Raw genomic sequence first — 23,732 nt, 5'->3', positions numbered from 1 at the left:
TGACCATAAAAAGCTATCTTATACCTAATTCACAGAATAAGATTTGAACTACAGCCTTAACCTAAAATACATCTTACACACATCAATATAAATGCACCGGACACTATCTTTTGGATCAAGGCTGTAGCTTGCTGTATATTTAATTATTGATAAATACGAGAACTAAAAAATGAGGCTGTTTTGACAGTTTTATAGTACTTTTAACAGACGTTTTAAGCCGAAACGCAAACAAGAAAGAAGAAAAAAATAATATCTGACTGACTATTTATTGTCTTCTGCAGAGCTAAAAGATGTTAGAGGAAAGCATTACACTTTATTTTTTTAGTTGTATTTACTGAAAAGAGCAAACAACGTTGTCTAACATAAGTGTGTTCATAAACAAGTACTCTTACTTTAACACGAGGTTTTTATCCAAATTATTACATGCATAAATAAAACAGCTTTCGACAGAATTAATATAAACAATCAAATACTTCAATATCAAAAGAGTATAATGTGCCATTAGCACTTTATAAAATTTGGAACGCCTAAAGCGCTTTTCTGGATTTATCTTTATGAGAAACGCCCAAATAAAAGTGTATTTTCAGGTGAAACCTGTGTGACTTGTTTGATATGAATGTGCATATACGTTAATGAAGAAAGCACAAATCAGCTGCCAAAGAGAAAATATGGCATTTGAAATAACCATTGGAAATGTCGCAATTTCGTAACACAAAGCAAAATCAGCCGACCAAATAAACGCATTTTTCGTATTACATATCCAAATAACACTCTGTTCATTATGCATTGTAATAAACGAAATATCTCTGTTTGTAGGAAAATGTTTAAAATCCACAATCCTAAGATGAACATTGTCATTCGCTCACACACATTTAACCTTATATTATACTTGTATGTTTTCTAAACAGATTCTATAATAAAATTGAGAATGGAAATGGGGAATATGTCAAAAAGGCAACAATCCAACCAATACAAAGAGTATCATATTAATCTAATTGTATTTGGTCTTTCTAATTCAAAGTAGTGTGCATTTTTTCTCATTACCATATAAATATTTGCTGCTGGACGTTCTTAAGAATCAATCAATTATTTGGCTATCATTATATTTAAAAGTCGAATCCCTATAATTGCCTTAAAATGTCAAATGATAAATTTAATCTGAATAGAATAGATATAAACAGATGTAACATGTCAAAACTCTCGTGGTTTGGATCAGCGTATTTGCAAAGCATAAACAAAATGAAACATTGTCTCTTTGACTTGTAACTTAATTTTAGAGCGTAAATCGGAAAACAGTAGATTTGTTTTTCCTTATTGGTTTATGGTAATGATTGAATATTGTGTAGAAAAAGAGAAATACTTCAAAGGCGATTTATTTGGAAAGCTTTATTCGTAGTCAATTAGTCGTCGCTTGATTTATGATGTTTACCTTGCAAGTAAGCCTCAAAGAGAAACACATATTGTGCTGTAATATCTCTTTGATAATATCGCAAAATCATTTTTTACAAAGGTTTTAAGACGCATAATTAAACATATTTTGATAACAGTCAGTGCCCGTCATACTTCATTTTTGTCTTTTATGTTTTCCTGTGTGTCATTTTGAAGTATTAGTACATTTAGGATTTCATAATTTTACAGAGCATGTAAAAAACTAAAAACATTTGTTCTGATTGCCAATTAAAAAAGACCAAATGACGTTAGCAACTTTAGATCAACTTTAGATCAACGTACGCTATACAACAATGAACATAGCCAATGCCGCATATATTAATCCATAAAAGGTTTCCGTCAAGAGACAAATTGTAAAACAATTCAAACCAGAAAACCAACCTCCTAATCCATCTACAAATCAAAAAACGAATACAAGTATGATTAACAGCGAACAACTTTCGTACACTATAGTAATCAGGTAACAACGAGGTACTGAAACATTCTTTAAATATATTTTTTTCAATATGTCAAATGTTGACTCCGTAAGATTAGTAATCATGTAGAAATATGCTTGTTTTTATAGGGAACTAAATTATGTACGAGGTTCAAAGGTACCTTGATGTTATGGTGCTTTATATGATGTGTTTGGTAAAGGTATGCCATTAATCCGACTTTATAACAAGAATGTGTGTAGATAAAAAGTTTCATTAGGATATAACAGCATCTTGTTTTTATGATATGAAGTAAATGAAAGTATAAAGATGTCGTTACGTAAGACATTCTGTTTGATGTGATCAACCGGATCAGATAGGTTATTACCTACAGAACTTATCAGTGCATAGTTCAATAGTAGTAAATGAAGCTGTTAATTATAAAATATGCATCATTTTTATTTTGATACAAGTGTATGTAATGTGATGATAAAACCCTTCTACGTGTCATAGTAATTTAGAATGCATCTAATGACCGCAATAAAACAGATTTTCCCGATTGATTCCAATGTTTGTTCCAACTGTCAAATTACGATATTTGAAGATCTGACTGTTTACTTAATCAAGTATAATATCCGGAATTCCAGTCACTTCCTTCACCTGTTACTGGTTAATTAGAGTCATCAATACATCATTGGTATGTAGCGAGTACGTAACAATATGTAGCAAATATGTAACAGGTATTACTGGGGAAATGCAATGTACCTATTAAACTTCTTTAAAGGGGCATTATCTCAAGTTTGACAATATAGCTTGGAACTATTTAATTACGTTTTTGTATTGTTTCAAACATATACCAGAATGACGCATTGCATAACAATTCGGTTTCAGCAGACAGTTAGTTAGTTTCATTATCATCAAAATAAACTTTGTATTTTTTTATATGTTATTTATCGAAAGAGAGAATTTGAGTCAATTCTGTGGACAGGAATTTAACAGCTACATCCTTTGATACAAGTTTCATAATCTACAAACTTGAAGTATATGGTACACATTAGAGCTCTAACAATTTTATCCTTATAATTAATACTTCCAACTCTTTAAAAATAGTAGATCGGTAAAGATTTCAAACTTGTCGAAACATTGTTGATATACACCTTTAATATAAGTTTGATAAAGAATTGTACAAATTAGAAGGCTAAACAATAATAACGCTCAGAAAGATGGATGAACAGACGGGCGCTCGGTAATTCTATATCCTCCGAAATATAGGTCGCGTGTATGGGACACAATAACACTAAATAATAATGGCAATGCTTAAGATACAAACAAATAACATATTAGAATCCAAATGTGGTTTTTTTCGTGTGTTCCTCTGCTGGGGTATTTGGAATAAGGGGCGAATTTGTTCTAATAAAACTTGATTAACAATGACACGCAATATTGGGACAGTAAAAATCTAAGAACTCATGATAGGATTTCGGATTTACTGGAAGAATAGTAGGTAAACAGATAGATTATGAAATTAAGGACTCAGTAAAATACATTTTTCCCCCAAGTTGTGTGTACTACAAACCAGACAGATGGACGTGCTATGCGTTTTGTTTTGTATTTGATTGTATATTGCGTCATACTTTCAGAAGTGTTCCGCACTTCTCCCCACTTTTCAGTTCACACCTACGAAACTGGTATGTTATTGTTCATTTGAAAATCAATGAAGATTTTTTAAACAAAAGATTACCTTTAATGTTTTCTGTTATTGGTGTAGCTATGTTTGTGTTGTACTATTCCATATCCGGGTTTATACATTTGTGATTTATTCTGAAAATTCACACAATAAAAACTTCTAATGCAGTTATTTTGTTATATTTGAATTACATAAGTTATACCAAAATATATACAAATAACTTGATGCATGTTGAACTTTGCGAGGTGCGTTTACATAATTCACTATTTTACAAATTACAAACTTGTGTCTATAATAAAGAGAACTATTTTTATGACGACCAACGACAAGCGTAACAACTGCTCAACACCTGACGTACCACACACAAACACATTTTATTATATAACTATTGTTCTGATTTATGCATTATTACTGGTGTGCATCTTTAGGGGAGTTTTGATGAATCTATGGACTAATTATAGAGTCGATACATAGATAACACGTGGAGTCATTTGTCATCCATGACATCAGCGTTCTGTGTGCTCTGTTGAAAAACACCTGGCCCGGTGGGTAGTCAATAGAACAGCACATATACCAGATTTACATGATTCGATGGTTTTCTGTTTTTTGCCAAATAAGTTATCTTAATTTGAAGTCTACATTGATGAGCTTAAATGTTTCTGTACGTGGTAACATGACTACCCTTGCATAGTACATCGAAATCATTATTTCTGGTAGAACTGCATGGCACAACAACACTATTCCACATATCTAATAGATTACACTTATGTTTGTGAGGCTTGTCTCATAACATATATAGTTTTCTCTTCTTTTTTTTTTTTTAGAAAGTATATGTAAATAGATATACTGTTGTTGGTTGCTTTTGCTTTTTTTTTTCCGTCTTTATGTCGGGTGTCCATATTTGCGTCTTATATACATAATAATAATAATCAAATTTATCATTTAAGGAAATTAAATATAAGATCGAATGTTCAGTTTGGATATTCAGTATAATATACAGCTTTATTTATATTGATAGAAGATTAGGTTTGAGATGTTCTCTTTATTGACTTTTTGATTTATAAAATAAACAAACATCAATCATTATTCCATCTAAGAATTCGTAAGAAAATCAGATATTCAGAAATTGTCAGAACCTTACAGTACACATATCAAAGTTCAGGTTCTGTTTATTTCAGTTTTTTTGTTTTCATGAAGTAGAGCAGTCAATTTCTGAACAACACGTTCATTTAGCACGATTATTCATACTTGATATTGTAAAGGGTGTTGATCTTCATTATACGCAAAATGTTAATTTATTTTATTTTTATATAAAATGAAAAAATATGTAAATATTTTGGGTGGGTATATTATTTCCTTTTACTTCCCAATGTGTTTGATGTGAAGGGTCATAAAATTGTCATATATTTGTGTTTAATACTATAGCTAATTTAATTCACTGTGCTTTCATAATGAAATTTTGCTTTAAAGCTTCCTTAGCCAAGCTTTGTCATTTATGTAATGTTTATCTTAAAACAAATCTTTCATCAATAGCTAGATACATATTTAGAATAAATGCATAGCGTAAATTTGCTGCATACGAATTATTAATTGAATATTTAAAACTTATTGAGTCTGCTACGTATATCATAACTTCATATTTTCAATAAGTATTAAATCAAGAAATGAAAAAAAAAAAAAAATAATTATTTGTAATATGTAACCCACACCTAGTAGCAATTATAGTAAATCACTGGCTGTGGGACAGCCTCAAAAGTTTTAGGAAATAACTTTGTTTCTTTTAATTTGGGGAGGGATGGAGGGGGCTAACACACCTACGTAATGTTATTCTACATTAAGTTTTGGAATAAAGTTATATGTACAATGTATTGAAATGAAAAAGGAGATGTGGTATGATTTTCAAAAGATTTACATGTAAGTATTTTTAGGGAACCGTACGGGCGTCAACAATGAGAAAAAAAAACCCGCCCGGAACGTTTTCCTTTCAAATAAAACCAAGCACACCATAAATCCGATCTGTGTAGCTGTATAAGTATGTTGGCTTCGTCATTCATAATATATATTTGCTCAGTATGATAGAAATAATGTTTATAAACATTTTTAGTTGCGCTGTGTGTAGTTATTATATGCTTAGACAGTGAAGTTCAACTATTGTTGTAAAACTTTTAATATACTTTATCACAAACGAAATAGGCCAGAATTATAGATAAAATTGAGAATGGAAATGGGGAATATGTCAAGGAGACAACAACCCGATCAGTGAGCAGATAACAGACAAAAGGCACCAATGAGTATTCACTGTAGAAATTATCACACCCGGAGGAGGTCCTCAGCTGGCCCTTAATAAATTGTGTTCTAGTTTAGTGAAAATGGACGTCATACTGAACTCCAAATTGTGGTGTAAGCTGAGAAAATTGTCTGGCTTTAAGTTCATGCTTAGGGAACATAGAGCGTAAGGTTCGATAAACTAAGTACTCAAGTCAGATTTATAAAAACAAATATAATGTCGAAAAAGATCGTCAACATTTTATGCTGTATGTTTCAAAGACGTGACAGGAAAACTAAAACAAAAGTAAGTGGCTCCAATGCACTTGTTGTTTTCTAACAATCTCTTTGTTTTAACTGCTATAAAATAATGATAAAAATAATGTTTCTTGTGATCTTTAACTTGAAAGAAAATAATAAATATTTTTGCAATTGTAATTAACTATCATGTTCCGTTACTGGTAGGCATGCATGAAGTTCGAAGAGAAAGACTTTAATGATATGAGTGAATGTACACGACACATTACTTGTATCATGTTTATTTAATGCTACATTTTTTCAGATGTTTTACATTTTTTTCTGTCGCTGTCCTTCAGTATCTGATTGCCATAAACCCTATATTTATCATTCTTGTTCTTATCTGTAAACTTGCAGACACACTCTGTAGTTTCTATAAGACGCGTCTCGTAAATTGGAAAATAAAGAACAATTCGAAACCCTGCGTATACAACGCCAATTGAATAGACGCTAAGCAGCCAATAACCCAACGATATTTAATACTAGATGCAATGCTAGTAACAACCTTGCTCTATCTTAAAAAGCCATAAAAAGTGTTTGTCTTATAAACTGTTGTATAGTTTTGTTGCACTGGGAGCTTGTTATTTATAACAAATACAGTCATTCCCCTGAAATTCTTATTAAACCATCTCGACAGTTTGAATTCAACTTCTATTTCAGTATGTTTTCTTTGAAATCATAATCAAAGGAAGACCTCTAGAAAATGATAAGATTATTACAGCTTACTTCATGTCAACAACAAATAAATAGCTTATATGACTTTGAAGTTTTTAGTAACAGTAACTAGATATTTTGTCTGAAAATAATTTTACTATACAACAAAAAATAAAAAAATAAATCTGAAAGCGAGCTGTAACCTGGCCTTTTTTTGCACTTAAAAGATTATTTTTTTTTTGTATCGAGTAAACAAAATTTTCAATTAGGTAATACCTGTCATCCTCAACATCGATTAAGTACTTGATTTAATCATAGTACATGGACATGTATGAAGTATAAACTTAGACATGTAATTTCGTTGTTGGCGCATGGTCTAAACATGTGCAAAAATACCAGACGAGAGTTCATCGTTCTGGATACAACAAAACAAAACATTGGACAAGACAAAACAATATTTTATTTGGATGAGATGGGCGGAAACATTTTTCAAAATTAAAATAAAATTCGCCGTGTGCCAGTCACGTAGAACGCTAATGCTGTTACCTCACAATTCAATGTCATATTAACCAGGCTCAAGCTAGCAGCCACTCGCTAGCGGCGAATTTTATTTTAATTTTGAAAAATGTTTCCGCCCATCTCATCCAAATAAAATATTGTTTTGTCTTGTCCAATGTTTTGTTTTGTTGTATCCAGAACGATGAACTCTCGTCTGGTATTTTTGCACATGTTTAGACCATGCGCCTTGAGGGTTGTTATTCGCAATCATCCTATTCAAAATTAAACAAGTACAATAATAAATTCAAGGAGAAATGCATTGTTTCTATCATGTTTATAATCTAGATTGCTTAACAATTTCCACTTGTACATGATAGGTACTCCATTTAAAATGGCACAAATCACTTTCAGCTATGGCAGATTGTTGTATAAAAACAATTAGATCGACAAGTGATTCTATTAATATTAATTCAAAAGCAAAACAAATCTTAAAAGATAATTGATTATATTATAAGCGATTACTTAGCTGCATTTTAACTTAACCAGATCACTTGATAACATATTGTTGTCTTTGTTCATTGTTCAAGCCAAATATTTGAAGACCGACAATAAGAACGTGTAGAAACATCGCCAATTGAAAGTACATAAATGTTTGATGGTGATACCAAACATATTGGTCCATAGACAGCAAATCAAACAATATGATACACACGTTATCGTTCAGGAAAATATCCACAAGAAAATCTCAAATATTTCCTTCTCATGGAAAACAAACAAAAGATAAGTTTAAAAACATCGCAAAACGAAAGAAAAAAGTTTGTGGTGATACCAGCCACCCTTATGATAAATTAAACGACACATTTGGTGCATCAAAGCAAATCAAACAAGCTAGAAACACAAGTTATCGTTCAGGAATCTATCTGCAAGAACATCTCAAATACTTCCTTTTCATGTAAGAACATTTCATTAAGTGTAGATTGCAGACAACATTAACCTAGAGCAACATCAAAGAAATTAGTATCCGTCCTTGTCATTTGTGTGTGTGTACGGTTCACTTTAACCTGATATTTCTGGTTGAATGTCGTGTCAGTCTTATACATTTCTTAGCGATAACTATCACATTCAATTATAGAAAACATAAATTCATTATCATGTATAACTATGCTTGTATGTATTTCTCTTTTTATTATGTACGTGTAACACATTAGGTGTCGGTGCCTCAGTTGGATACTTCACTCATCAGAGTTGGTATACCTAATGGTTCTTTTTATGTAGGTCCTTCATTTAACTTTTATTGCTGCAATGTACCTATGTTCATTTGCCTTTATTCATTAACTTCGGCGTTTTCGCTGGTACAATATTCTGGTTTCCAAGATGACAACTGCAATAAGCTGTATGGCACGATACATTTTTAACCTTTTCGAAAAATATATTTTTTTTCAATTTTGAAAAAACTCGACATTTACAAAGGTCATTTGTTATGCCAGACTACTAACTATAATCATTATTCGGCACAGACGGACGGACGGACGAACGGACTCAATGACAAAAAAAAAACCATAATGCTCTATGTGGGACATACAAATATTTTTCGTTTTTCCAAATAAAAAAAGATGAATGGAATAATGTTTTTTATATAAAGTATCACCAAGATACATATTTCATTTCACTGATAGACACGAATAACGCTCGAATCATACAGAAACTTATTTATCAAACCTTGACCACGGTCATGAGTATATTGATTACACATCTGGTATTTTATGTTTAAACTAATAACGGATGAGATGTAAGAAAATAATCTTTTTATCCTCCTTTTGACCACTGTGGGGTCGTTCGGGCCAATGAAACGATACGATCCCAACACGACGATAATGTATTAAACACGTGACAAAGCTATTAAATTTGACCACTGACCATTAAATCTACAAACTTGAATACTATATTCTTTGGTATAAGATAGAAGGCACGAGAAGATGACATTTACAGATTTGGTGTAAAGAAGATTTTACACTGACCTCTAACTTTTAGATTCCCCAAGGTTATAGAAAGTATAACTTACATACATTCAAGTCTGCAATGTGTTCATGTGCATTATGAATTAAATACGATTAGTATGGACAATATTACGGAAGCGTATTAGCGCCACACATTTTTTTTTTTTTTTATTTTTCTTCCTATGTTTGCGTTATAACGCAAACCTTTGCGTTATAACGCAAACCTTTGCGTTACAACGCAAACCTTTGCGTTACAACGCAATCCTTTGCGATATAACGCAAACATCTTTATTTCAATTATTCATTAAGTTTTGTATATATGTCCGTCTGTCATTCATTTCGGATGTGATTTACTAGTAGATAAAAAAAGAAACATACATACAAGGCCAAATCATTATAATAAATATGCATAGGAATAATGGAATAATTGAAGTGCAATTATACATAAATTAAGACTGATTTGTGCATCAGAAAAGTATATAATTTAACAAGAAAATAGATATAGTTTAGTATATAGTCATATTAAAATTGAAAGATCAAAAATAATGTCATACAATTGTGAAACCTCCAAGTCAAATAGACAAAATGATCTTTCTGCTTTAAAATGAATTATTAATAAGGAAACATTTTTTTTTAAATCTCAGAATATGATCAAGATTCTTTGATAGAAAGTCATTGAATTTTCATTTCAATATAATGAAGTATTTTTAAGATGCTTGGGTAGCAATTTGAATAGAGAGAACATAATGTTATTAATAAAACATCTTCATTCTATACATTTATTGCCAAAGGGTAGCTTGTTTGAATGTAACCTACTTTACACAGTTCTCAAACGAGAGCTTACTTTGGAAGTATATTTATATTCGGTTATAGCTATATTAGCAGGGTTGATTTTTTTCTTAGGTATAACCTCAATTTACTCAATTTTCTTTGTAATATATATACTAGTAGTAACTTGGATATCGTTTTTGGGGACCTTTATAGTTTGTTGTTTAGTGTGAGCCAATGCTCCGTGTTGAACACCGTAATTCGGCCTATGATGGTTTACTTTTACGAATAGTGACTTAGATGGAGAGTTTTCTTATTGGCACTCATACCACATCTTCTTATATCATTCTGCTCATTATTAGTCATTGATATGATCTAATTATTAAAGCAGTTTACTTTGCAATAACTACAAAGGTGATAAATCTTATTATATACAGCCTCCTTAATAACTACTGTTTCCTTTGAATCTTAAATAAGAAATAAGATAAAACAATGTTTGCGTTAAAACGCAAAGGTTTGCATTATATCGCAAATGTTTGCGTTTAACGCAAAGGTTTGCGTTATAACGCAAAGGTTTGCGTTATAACGCAAAAGGTTTGCGTTATAACGAAAAGGTTTCCGTTGTAACGCAAAGGTTTGCGTTATAACGCAAAAGGTTTGCGTTTAACGCAAAGGTTTGCGTTATATCGCAAAGGTTTGCGTTTAACGCAAAGGTTTGCGTTGTAACGCAAAGGTTTGCGTTATAACGCAAAAGGTTTGCGTTTAACGCAAAGGTTTGCGTTATATCGCAAAGGTTTGCGTTTAACGCAAAGGTTTGCGTTGTAACGCAAAGGTTTGCGTTACAACGCAAAGGTTTGCGTTATAACGCAAAGGTTTGCGTTATAACGCAAAAGGTTTGCGTTATAACGCAAAGGTTGCGTTATATCGCAAAGGTTTGCGTTTAACGCAAAGGTTTGCGTTACAACGCAAAGGTTTGCGTTGTAACGCAAAGGTTTGCGTTATAACGCAAACATAGGAAGAAAAATAAAAAAAAAAAAATGTGTGGCGCTAATACGCTTCCGTACAATATCAATAACGCCCGAATAATTAACGTCAACAGGACAGCAACCAAACGACACAAAACCAAAACACATCTGAAGATCACCAAACGATTTAGTAGAGTATATTCAAATACAGCATTGTACACGATTTAAAGGTTTCATAGATTAGTGTTCAAGGACAACAAACTCTAAAAAAGGCTACAGATTTAATTCAAAGATTTATTGAACACTAGTAATAATGATCACTAGTAATGTTCTGGGCCCTTTACAGCTTGCTATTTGGTATGTTCCAAGTCTCCGTGTTGGAGACCGTAATTTGATCTATAATAGTTTACTTTTACAAATTGTGACTTGGATGGAGAGTTGTCTCATGGGCACTCATACCACATCTTCTTATATCTATTGAAAAATTGAAATGCAAAAAGCAAAAAATGCATTTGTTTATTTATATTTAATTGTTTATTCAAACCACATTGATGTGCATATACGCCTTTTATTTTATGTTACTGAATTGAATTTCAACAATAAATTATCACGTCTACTCCGTCAATATTTTTGTTGCAACTTTTAATAGCCCAAAGGGAGGTTGTATGCAACCTCCTTGATAGCCCTAAATGTCATGTTTTATTGCATTGTTCAATTTAACACGTCAGAGTATTGCATCACTATGACTGAATGAGAAATTGTTTAAATTTTTTTTTAGGGAAATCAAGGAAGAAAAAGACTTTGACTCAATATAACTTTTTCATAAGTTATTATATTATGATATAATTTATATTTGTTATCAACCTCTTTCCAATGATTGAAGAAATTGATACTGTAACTTAGAACGTAATAACTATGTATGATTTAAAAATGTAAGATAGCTTTGGTATGGTCCATATTTTTTTCAGCACGGGAAACACAATGATATATGATGCTTTTTGTCACCTTAATATGTTTTCTATGGTTCAGAACACACTTACATCTATACAATCATCAACACTGATTTTCCTTAACCGAACATTTATATCTCTTGTTTGTAGAACATGTATAACAATTGCAGTTTATATTTGACCGAAAGTACTTGTCGTAGAAGGAAGGAAAATATACGTGGTATTGAATGTATGCGTATGATGTCTACATATTTTTCTTATCTCGTAAAATGTATATATTGCATTCCAATAATATTGATTCAATGATTCTTCAACAGGTTACATCATAATAACTTCTCACGACGTAACTTCATTGATGACTCTACATTCCTCCTAATTATTAATACTGTTTATTTAATATCTTCCTCGCACTGCAGCCCCATATGTGATCTATCTTTATTAAACATATAAACAACTGCAGATACATTCTGTTTGATACAGAAAAAGATATGGGATTAAAACATACAATGCGGCTAATGAAAAGTGCGTTAACACCAGATACAAATTCATAAGCTCTTAAATATGCCAATCTAACATTAATAAATATTTAATAAAAGTACAATTTATTACTTCTGTGAATAAATTTCTAGATCTGGACGTTGGATTTATCGTCGTAGTATTAATTAAATTGATTACAACTGCATCGCTGAAAGGTATACAGTCAATCTTGGTAAAGGATCACATACTAGAATATGCATAAAGTATACCTTTATATTCTGCTCTGTATAAACAATCACGATCAGATATAATTTTACCGATCACCAGTGTTCATATTTTATTTCGTTTCTTTCCCTGAACGGACATTTCATAGTTCTAAGTTTTTAGTAAATTGATTAACAATTGATTGATTAACTTTTGCTTCAAGTCCAGCTGCAAATAGTACATTTATACCAAGAACGAGGACAACTTTACAATAAATCAGGTGATTATATAGAATTGATCGACTGGGATGAAACTAGAGATGTTTCCTACTGAAATTTAAGGTTTGTTGAATATACGAAAAAATTGTCTTCATATACAAACAACCTATATCCCCATCAAAGAGTTCAAGTGTAGCAAAAGTTCTTTAAAGATCAGAGAGCTATAGTGTCCATAACGCGAGGTTGAAATCAGCTCCAAACAAAATAATGGAGTGGACTTAAGCAATGATAGGCAATCGTAAAGTCTTTAACAATGAGAAAACACATATCGTATATGTCCAGAGAGAGCGGGAGTGTGTCGTAACCCTTGTTTAGCGAAGATGCGTCTTTCCCTTAGTGTAAAAAATATAAGGAAACATAACACCTATATTTTACAGGACGACATTTCTAGCGAAATAAGTATGTACCTGTTAATTGTTATATAAGTATGTACCTGTTGATTGTATGTACCTGTTAATTGTTATATAAGAGTTATCTACAACCCTGTCTATCAGTTCAGTTAAACAAATATTACATATTATTTTCTTTATTTGACTTGATTATACCTTATTTGAATAAATTTATAAGAAAGAGGTACAGTATAAACTCCTTTATAAATATCGGTTAATAACATACAGATGATCATTCTGGTGAAATGATCATCTGTTCGGCTACCATTCTAGTAAACAGACTGGTCACCTAAAATAACACCATTACTTAGTGCACATTGGCGGAGGGAATATTAATATAATGAAGTAAGTTATCACGAGTATAACCTAAGTTTGTGTCCATCCTGGTTTTGTTTGTTTAGTCTGAAGTAACACACATGTTCGTCATTATGCGATATGTCTGTCTTACCTACATGTACCTATCAATAAAGAAGTACTAGTAATTTCATCAATACCGAACTAATTTACAACATAGTACGAAATTATGATTTTTTTTTTCAAACTTTAAACATTACCCATTATCCGTTTAGTAATATATGACAACAATCCGTAATTACATATTTGGTTCTCTACAAAAAAAAACGTCCGCTTCTTTTAAATGAAAAAGTGGAGATATGAATAATAATTTGGCCCCTAAAATTGAAAATATTTAAAAAAAAAACAAAAAAAAAACAAAACAAAACATAAAAAAAACATCAAAAACTTTTCATTGTTAATTGTCAATGTAAAAAGTTTCAACAAATATACATACTTCAGATAAATTTCAAGTGTATATCATGTGATAGGCCGGATCGCTGGTTTCAACATAAAGAAATCCAATTGCATGTATATATAATATTCATGCTGAAACATATTCTTGTTTTAAAATGTAAGTAATTATTATCCATTATAAAATGATTATAGCCCCAAAAAAGAAAAATAAAGAAAAAAACATTTAAAATAGAAAGACCTTACCTTGACTGTGAACTATATACGTATCCTTCAGTTTCTTCACAATACAAACAAACATAGTCTCCAATGCATAAATATTCACCCATGCCGGGTTCCTCGTTATACCCATGTAGCTACAAAAACATTTAATTAAATTTATTTTGTCTTTCCAACTAATAAATCCTTTTAGAATAAAATATCTACACTATAATAATTTCCTGTACAGTCAAGACAAGTCTAACTATCGCAACTCGTCAAATGGTGTTAATTTAGGGTAACGTTGCGGTTTATTGCCAACTGTTTTACTTTCGGTTCATCAGCTCTACCTTTCCACTGCTGACGATCCTGTCTTTTACCTTACGCTGTATGAGATAAGACCCATTCTTTTAATTATTGAGCTGATCTATCATCTATGCTACCGCTAATTATGAACAACAACTATAACATATGTAGATTTCTGCATCAATGGATTTTAACTTTGTATTATACTGAGCGCTAAAATAAAATGTATGATCACAAAAAAGATAATAGTTATTTCATTGCAGCAGAGTCCGATCATAAAACCAAATTTCATTTAAACTTCCAATTTCCCCATTTTCTCATCTCCCTGTAACACAAGACTAATTATCTCATCTCTGTAATTTTTAATTGCCCAGTCAGCATCAATGCTGAATATCTTTTTATTTTCAGATTTTTACCTTGTTCGTAAGACCATCGTGTTAATGTATTACATTTTGACAACTGGATAAGAGAGTTCAATTAATGCCCATAATTGTTATTTGTTTGAATATTTTCTTGGCACTGGATGACAGGGATTATCAGATTTAATATCGAAATAACTTATTAAGTTTTTCTTTATCCTTGCTTATCACACGAATTGCACACACTGGAATGTAAAGTCAGACGTTATTTTTGAAGAAGATCCTGATTCCCGCTTGCACACATTCTTTCATTGATTGCAACTTCTATTTAATTGGACAATTTTATAATCGAAATGATTTCAGTATCGAAAAGTTGACTTGTCATTCTTCTGCATGCGAATGAAGCCTGATTGATATTAATAATGGAAAGATAGACGTTTGTAAACAAGATTATATCTATGATCAGAACAAGAACATTTTATATGAATGTAAACCGTTCATTGTGTACCATAGAGAGAAAAAAATGAGTCACCTGGAGATATTAGCTGGACACCTAGTCGAGCAGTTCCTAATAATTACATTAGATGTATATTTCAATAATTACATTAGATGTATGTTTCAATATGATACTTTATTCTGATTGGCTAACTGCACATCACGTGTTATTCCGTAAGCAATTGCATTGCTTAATAAAACTTTTCATTCATGATAACACGTGGTCCCACAATAAAGTGCACAGGTGAATTAAATAAAACAATAATAAAATTCGTGTTTTCATGATCATTGCTAAAAAATGTAATTATAAGTATTGATTGCTTCTTTTTGTTGTAAAAGCGTTGACCGTGCGCACATTTTTAGTATGAAGCGTCAAAAATGTACTTCGGTCAACGCTTTTACACCCCAATGAAGTTACAAAAAGAAGCATTCAATTCTTAATTATAATACGTTATTCTGATTGGCTACACTGTAATCTCGCGTTATTCCTTAAGCAATTGCATTAAACAATAAAATTTATCATTCATGATGACACGAGTGCCACAATAAAGTGCACAGGTAAATTAAATAAAAACTTGATAAAAATCGTGTTTTCATGATCCTAGCTAAAAAAAATGTAATTATAAGTATTGAATGCTTCTTTTTGTAACTTCATAGGGTTGTAAAAGCGTTGACCCTGCGCACACTTTTAGAATGAAGCGCTTCCGCGCTTCATACAACATGTACTTCGGTAAACGCTTTAACATCCCAATGCAGTTACAAAAAGAAGCATTCAATTTTTAAATAATTGCATGTTTAGCAGTGAAGTATCAGATATTTCTCTTAAATATATGTTTTGACTCAGACTTCGCTGTATGTGAGTTGTTGTGTGCGTGTAGGTGTATATTTTACGTTTTGAATTAAGCTAAAAATGTTAGAACTACATGTACCTTAATATGCATTTGCAAATCGTCGCTGGGCTTCTAAAATGGCGTATATGACTTTTTTGGCTAAAATTCGTTTTGACACCAATGGTCTTGGCGAGAGGAAATCTTTCGAATTACAAAATAGCATACAGTTAGATCAATCAAAATGTGTGAAATAAGACATATTACAAAATAGCCAATGTCATTTGTTTGTAAAGTTTGCTTCCAAAATGTTGTATGAAAACTTGAAAATTGTTGTAGAATGGCTTTGGGAAAACAATACTTGTACACTTCTTTATTTCTGTGAAAATAATTTAAGTTCTTGGATGATCCAGAAATGTTTTTATTTCACTGCTATTTACAAAAATGTTCAAGTTCACATACGACATTTTGGAAGCATGCATTTTGTCAAAATTTTCAAAGCCTGTTTGTGAGATATTTTTTTCTTGAAAATTTTGTAATTTACAACATTTTAGAAGCCCAGAGACGAAATGCATATCAGTTGTTGAGTCACTGACGACAACATGACACATGACTGACTATATGTCGATCTATATTTCTATATGACTGCTTATTTAGTTATCCCACAAAGCATATACGTTACATCAGTTGAAAAAGAATTGTTTTTTCTTCTTGATAATCTTACTAAATTGTAATCCAGATGGTTGTAAGTTTGTGAGCAGAAAAAAAAACAAAAAATGATTGAGGTTAACCTGGTTCTTATAATAACCGGAAACAAATATATTGGTTATTGTATATTGTATAGGTTTCTATCATAACAACTTTTTAATGTCATTACTAATTAGAAAATAAATTATCATTTTCATACTGTCGTTTTATTACATATTTAAGTCTACAGGTACATGCTACAGCATGAGAGTATAAAATTAAAATGAACTGCACAGTTATTGTTCGATCAAATACTTGTTGATTAAAATCAGAGCAGTCTGTCAATGGGGTAGATTCTATTAAGTTATTATAACATTAAGTTTGGAATCTCCGCCATTTTGACCATAATAAAGCCGATTTTGTTTTACTAAAATATATATCTCTATACAAAAAGTTCGAATTAACCGATAACTATCGATCGATCATATAACAGAAAAAGTCAGAATTGCTATTGGTCTATGTGCATATTAAACAATCGACACAGATGGATTCATCACAAAATTGTGTTTTGGTGATGGTGATGTGTTTGTAGATCTTACATTACTGAACATTCTTGTTGCTACAATTATTTCTATCTTTATTGAACTTAGCCCAGTAATTACAGTGCAAAATATTTTGTAAAAATTTACAAAAATTTAGAAAAAATTATGAAAATTGTTAAAAATTGACTATATAAGGGGCAATTACGCCATTAGGGGTCAATTGACAATTATGGTCATGTTCACTTATTTGTAGATCGTACTTGCTGAACATTATTGCTGTTTACAGTTTATCTCTATCTATAATAATATTCAAGATAATAACCCCAAAAAAATGCAAAATTTCCATAAAATTACTAATTCGGGGGCAGCAAACCAACAACAAGTTGTCCGATTTGTCTAAAAATTTCAGGGCAGATAGATCTTGACCTGATATACATTTTATTCCATGTCAGATTTGCTCTAAATGCTTTGGTTTCAGAGATATAAGCCAAAATCTACAATTTATCCCTATGTTCTATTTTCAGCCATGGCGGCCATCTTGGTTGGTTGGCCGGGTCATCGGACACATTTTTTTAAACTAGACCCCAATGATGATTGTGGCCAACTTTGGATAAATTTGGCCCAGTTGTTTCAAAGGAGAAGATTTTTGTAAAAGTTTACGGACGACGGACGACGCACGCCAAGTATGACAAAAGCTCACTTGACCTTTCAGGTCAGGTGAGCTAAAAATAGGAGTATACACCAGCAAACATGAGTGCTTGATTAAAATCTCTTTATTTCGATAAACTGAGATGTGGCAAATATTTAAAGGACGAGGTATAAGAATATTCCCCAAATAGTCAAAATCTTTTCTTTTTATTGATAAGTGCATGGCATATACACACCGATCACTAAAGTGAATAGTTATCAATGTGACTCCTGATATCACTGTAACTTGAAATTCCAAAACTTTTGATCACACGTTTTCGTAAACATAAGAATCATCAGTGGCGCTTGAATAACAAACAGTTGGAAAGACAAATCAAATACGAAGTTGAAGAGTATTTCAGGTCAAAAAGTTTGAAATTTATCAACAGTTATTAGCGACAGCTTAAGGTTGCAGTCTTGTAATTGACTGCTCCATAGGCTAACAAGCAAAACAGCTGATCTTTGAAAATGAGAGAAAAAAAAAATGCTACACAGATTTTTTTTTCATGTTCATATCGTGTATGAACTAATGTTAAATTGTTATTAAACGAGAGAAAAAAGTGGGTCATGCCACGAAGAATAAAAAGTTACGTAACCCTGAAGTAAAAATATTATTTTTCTACTTTCTGTTTGCTGTTTACTAGGCCGCACCACTTCCAGTAAACATCCAATTCATGGATTGATATCTCCATAAAGATGCAAGATTTTTAAAAATCTATATATATGTTTCAATTCAGCAAAATCATATAATCAAACAGAAAAAAAATGAGCTCAGAAAAAAAATCAGGAAAAAAATGGACTATTTTGTTACCCTTCATGTTGAAAATTTAAGACTGGTACCTTTAACAAAAGCAAGATTAATGACTCTTGTCAATGTCTTTTTCTGAGATATCCTCGAGCAAAACATCCTCTTAGAATAATTTTGTTTCCTATACATGTATCTTAATATTAATGACAATATCTCAGAAATAAGACTATATTTGTGGTTTTCGCAATTTAAAAATACACGAAGGAAGACCAAAGACTTAAGGTAAATATATCCTATAATTCAATTACTGATATTTCACATGGCATCTTTTTAATTACGAATATCTGAAATTTATGTGATAGGTTTAAGATATTAGAATTCAATTTATTAAACAATTTTCTCGTTTATCATAACGCGAACCGAATAAGCAAACAATCGAAAGATTATTTAATGATGACCAATTGTGCCAAGCAAGACAAAAACTATCGTGCAACATATTGAGGATCACATAAACCATGTATCCTCTTAATTTTACAATTATTCATCATTTATTATATGCTTTTCCCTAGCTTCACTGTAGGTTTTTGAGAACATTTTGAAACTTTTATTTTTCAAGTTGCTCAGATTTATCTATGGATAATAAAAACAAACTTTGAACATCCGGATCAATTGAAGTACTGTTACTATACAATACCAATGTTTGATTTCCATTAATTGTGTTCTAGAGTAAGTTAAACGGTATCATACGTTTTTAAAACACGTCGAACTTTCCGTATAGCTTACACATTATCTATTAAACATGGTTAAACCAAACACAAAAACACACAAGCGAATGCACCTACAGATAAATACATCCCAACACTTTAATTTTAATATTAGATAAATTTCCTTACTTTAGATTGCATTGGATGAGAATAATACAAGCTGTTGTGTCGCGATTGTCCTCCATTACACATACTATTGTGTCGCAACTGTCCTCCATCGAGTATACTGTTGTGTCGCGATGGTCCAAAAGTATATAAACTGTTATGTCTGGACATTTATAAGTGTCTTATTCTTGAGTAGCAAGTGTTGAATTTTAAATGAATGTCCTAGTCCCGACTTTGTCAAACATATACTATAAGTGATACACAAACATTTATATGATAATATATTTCCATTCAATCTCTGTATCAATTTGTTCCTTCGCGGTAATTCAATTCATAAATAAATACATGCATTTAGCGCTACTATTTATTTATTCAAGCTGCAATAAAGATCCTTGCGTAAGAAAAGATGAAAGAAGAACTCACCCAAAGTATGCAGATTTCTGGGCCAGATACTATAGATCCTGTCTACATTTGACACACGATGATGTATTTGATTTATTGTTTTGACATGCAATGGACTCAAAGGATGATTACAACATAGAAATTAATTAAGGTTGATTTAATCATAAAAGAGATTCACACTTCTGGAACTCTCCACGTGATTTATTGTGACAATAAGGAATGAGCGGACCGGAAAATCCCATTCATAAAAATATATAGACAGATGTTTCGTGTAAGGTAACGATTACCACGAATTATTTTAATGCAAAACGAAAGGAAACATTTGATTGTTTATTTAACTTGTACGAATTCCATTTTGAATTATTAATACGTATCTTTTTGTTTAATTTATTAGGTGTATATTATGTAGCGTTTGTTTTATTTTTACCTTTTGTAATACTATATATATAATATTAATAAAAACATATAACTACACGTTGTTCTGTCAACACATCACATATCATATCTAACAACAACAACAAAAACAAAAAAATTAAAACACATATCAAAATAACATAAATGGCAATGAGGCATCACATTTATGAATTATTGTGTATGTTGTTTTCGTTGATAAGCATAGCATTCTTTTGGTAAATGTTACATAACACATAAAACGGATGCCAATTCACAACATATTCTGAGATAAATAGCAAAAAATAAATATCATAAAAAACCTAAGCTGAAAAGTCTGCAAATGAATGTAATATTAAATCCTTTCTTGGTGCTAATAAACTACGACTATGTTTATTTACAATTGTGTTGGGAAAACAATTTAAAAATCAGATGTGGTATATAATTGCCAATGAGACAACTCTACACTAGCGACCGAATGGCATAAAAAAATAAGAAGAATAGGTGAACATACGACCTTTCACAATAAGCAAAAATATACCGTTCACGTTGAGTAGGACAATTGCGTCAGTAGGATTGTACTATACCAGACTAAGTATGCATATCGTACACTCATAGTATCTAGAGAGTCAGTAATGATTTAATATGAAGAAATATTCGGGTTAGTTTTCTTCCCATGTTATCAGTATAGACCGAACTAATATATATAACAATAACCATCACGAATTGTAAATCATGACTACGTTTACTTGTCAACTATAATGTCGATGCGAATTATAACAAGTTTTTTCAGAACGAAACTCGAAATTAATATGTGTATTACTAGTAAGCTGCACGGCCTAAACACCGAATTCCTGTCAAATGTATGATTTGTTTATTGCTGAAAAGTCTCATTCATTCCGCTCTTATTCTCGTGAAAGTAACATAGAAGCGTGAAGCATCTGCACTATTGCGAGACGTCAGTTTCTAGTATCATGTCATGTGTATGCATTATATGTATAGAAATTATGCCCGAAATGACAACCAAATTTAGTATTGCATCTTCTTTACAAATATACAGCGTATTAGAGTTTAATGCAAGGTATATGAAACGGTATCTCAGTCAAACCGACTGGACATTATGTTAATTTGTCTGCTTAGTACAGGAAATGTAACTCGCTGAATATTATGCATTATTATTATTATATAATTCATAATGATTCATACTTTGCCTAAGTTTGTTGACCCCTTGTTTGACCACCATGAAAGGACACCAGTAAGTGTAATGACCCGATATATTTGGAATTCTAATCATGTAATTGAAGTGAATTTTGCATGACGCGAATACTTCAAATGATATAAAATCTAGATTCACAAGCAATAAAATCCCGAAAAAGATCTCTTTTGTGCCTGCTTGCATATTATTTAAAAACATGTACGATACATTGCATTGCTGTTTGTAACCCAATTAGCCAAAAGGTGTCCCGAGTGATTTTGTTGGAGTTTTTACAATAAAATTGATGTATATGACGTAAATCTAGTCGTTAAAAGAGACAATATTTCTTTGAACAGTAGTCAAAAAAGTTAATTTATTGCTTCTGGCTTTACATTCCCGCAATGCTTTAAGCATGTTGATTATACAAAGCAAATAGAGAAATAAACAAAAGTGTTTACAGTCATTAATTATCCCTTACTTAATTTTATGCATTGATATAATGACTTTTGCATCTATTAATGGTATTAACAGAGTCAAAGTTAAAGAGAGTGTTACGTTTTGTTTCTAATGAAATTGCGAATGGAAATGGGGAATGTGCCAAAGAGACAACAACCCGACTATAGAGCAGACAACAGCAGAAGGTCACCAACAGGTCTTCAATGCAACGAGAAATTCTCGCACCCGGAAGCGTCCTTCAGCTGGCCCCTAAACAAATATATACTTGTTCAGTGATAATGAACACCATACTAAACTCCAAATTGTACACAAGAAACTAAAAGTTAAAATAATACAAGACTAACAAAGGCCAGAGGCTCCTGACTTGGGACAGGCGCAAAAATGCGGCGGGCTTAAACATGTTTGTGAGATCTCAACCCTCCCCCTATACCTCTAGCCAATGCAGAAAAGTAAACGCATAACAATACGCACATTAAAATTCAGTTCAAGAGAATTGTATCAATCAGTTTGGTGTTTTTTGGCACAGAAACAAGAAAAGAAATAAGTTTTTTCGTTTTTTGCAATTTTTCAAAAGCCATGAAAAAGTTAGACACAATTGACTTGTACATAAAATGAAGTCATATGGTATAAGTTAGACACAATTGACTTGTAAATAAAATGAAGTCATATGGTATAAGTTAGACACAATTGACTTGTACATAAAATGAAGTCAGGGTGTTTATCTACAGTCTGATCCTTTAAATACCTTCCTTTACTGTCAGATAAAAACGACAAGTATATTTTAAAGTTCCCACATTTTCTAACCTCGGACTTAAGTTGGTGAGATTTTTCTCGGCTTTAGAAATAAGACTCATTCGGGTACAAAAATTTCAACAACCAACGGAAATAAAATTGTCTCTGTGTAAAAACCATGTGCTTGCCGCCTACATGTAGTGTCACGCTTCAGTGCACGCAAATCGATCCTCGTGGTAATTCACAAAAATATTTCAGTTACACAGTATAAAATTGAAACAAATTGTCAAAAGCGGTTTACAAAACAAATTAATCCATTTGAAGTCCTCCACGACCTCGAACAGAATTCAACCCTAATACATAACATATGGTGTAAATGGTAATCAATTTATATAGCTTGAAGATATCTGAACGGCGAAAACAAAGAGCGATTATAAAACAGTCTTCTTCTTTGCCAAACGTCTGTTGGGGTTCCTTAAGTGTCTGTCATCGGACCCTTGGTTTTTACAATATGCATAAACGACATTGCGGAAAGACTTCATTCTTATTTCAGACTCTGCATATAATGCGTCATTCAGCTAAGCGGATCACGTAGCAATTGTAATATAGTCAGTGATTAAATAATTTTATTATGTAATTACAAAGTCAAGAAAGATTCTAAAGTTCAAATGTTCGAATGTTCACAAACTGTCTTTAAAGTTGAATTGTTCGAATGTTCAATACCTCACACGGGCACGTGATAGTATAGTTTCAATCCTGATGGAGTACGTTTGGATATTAAGCGCATAAGTTCCAGCCTAC

At 31.6% G+C, this 23,732-nt stretch overlaps 1 protein-coding gene across 2 annotated transcripts in view; it reads right to left on the bottom strand.

The window, feature by feature from the left end:
• Positions 1-20,001, bottom strand: part of LOC143078805 (inositol 1,4,5-trisphosphate-gated calcium channel ITPR2-like) — an 88,647-nt gene extending 68,646 nt beyond the window's left edge. For both annotated transcript variants that reach the window (XM_076253787.1, XM_076253788.1), the window contains exons 1-2: positions 19,781-20,001; positions 14,285-14,394 (exon numbers count right to left, since the gene is read on the bottom strand). In XM_076253787.1, the coding sequence (XP_076109902.1) occupies positions 14,285-14,394; positions 19,781-19,927 (257 nt within the window). In that variant the 5' untranslated portion in view covers positions 19,928-20,001. The remainder of the gene's footprint in view (positions 1-14,284; positions 14,395-19,780) is intronic.
• Between the last annotated feature and the right edge of the window lie 3,731 nt (positions 20,002-23,732).

This window comes from Mytilus galloprovincialis, chromosome 6 (genome assembly GCF_965363235.1).
Source record: "Mytilus galloprovincialis chromosome 6, xbMytGall1.hap1.1, whole genome shotgun sequence".
Taxonomy (NCBI): domain Eukaryota; kingdom Metazoa; phylum Mollusca; class Bivalvia; order Mytilida; family Mytilidae; genus Mytilus; species Mytilus galloprovincialis.
The sequence above is the reverse complement of the archived record's forward strand: the minus strand, read 5'-3'. Positions and strand labels throughout refer to the sequence as shown.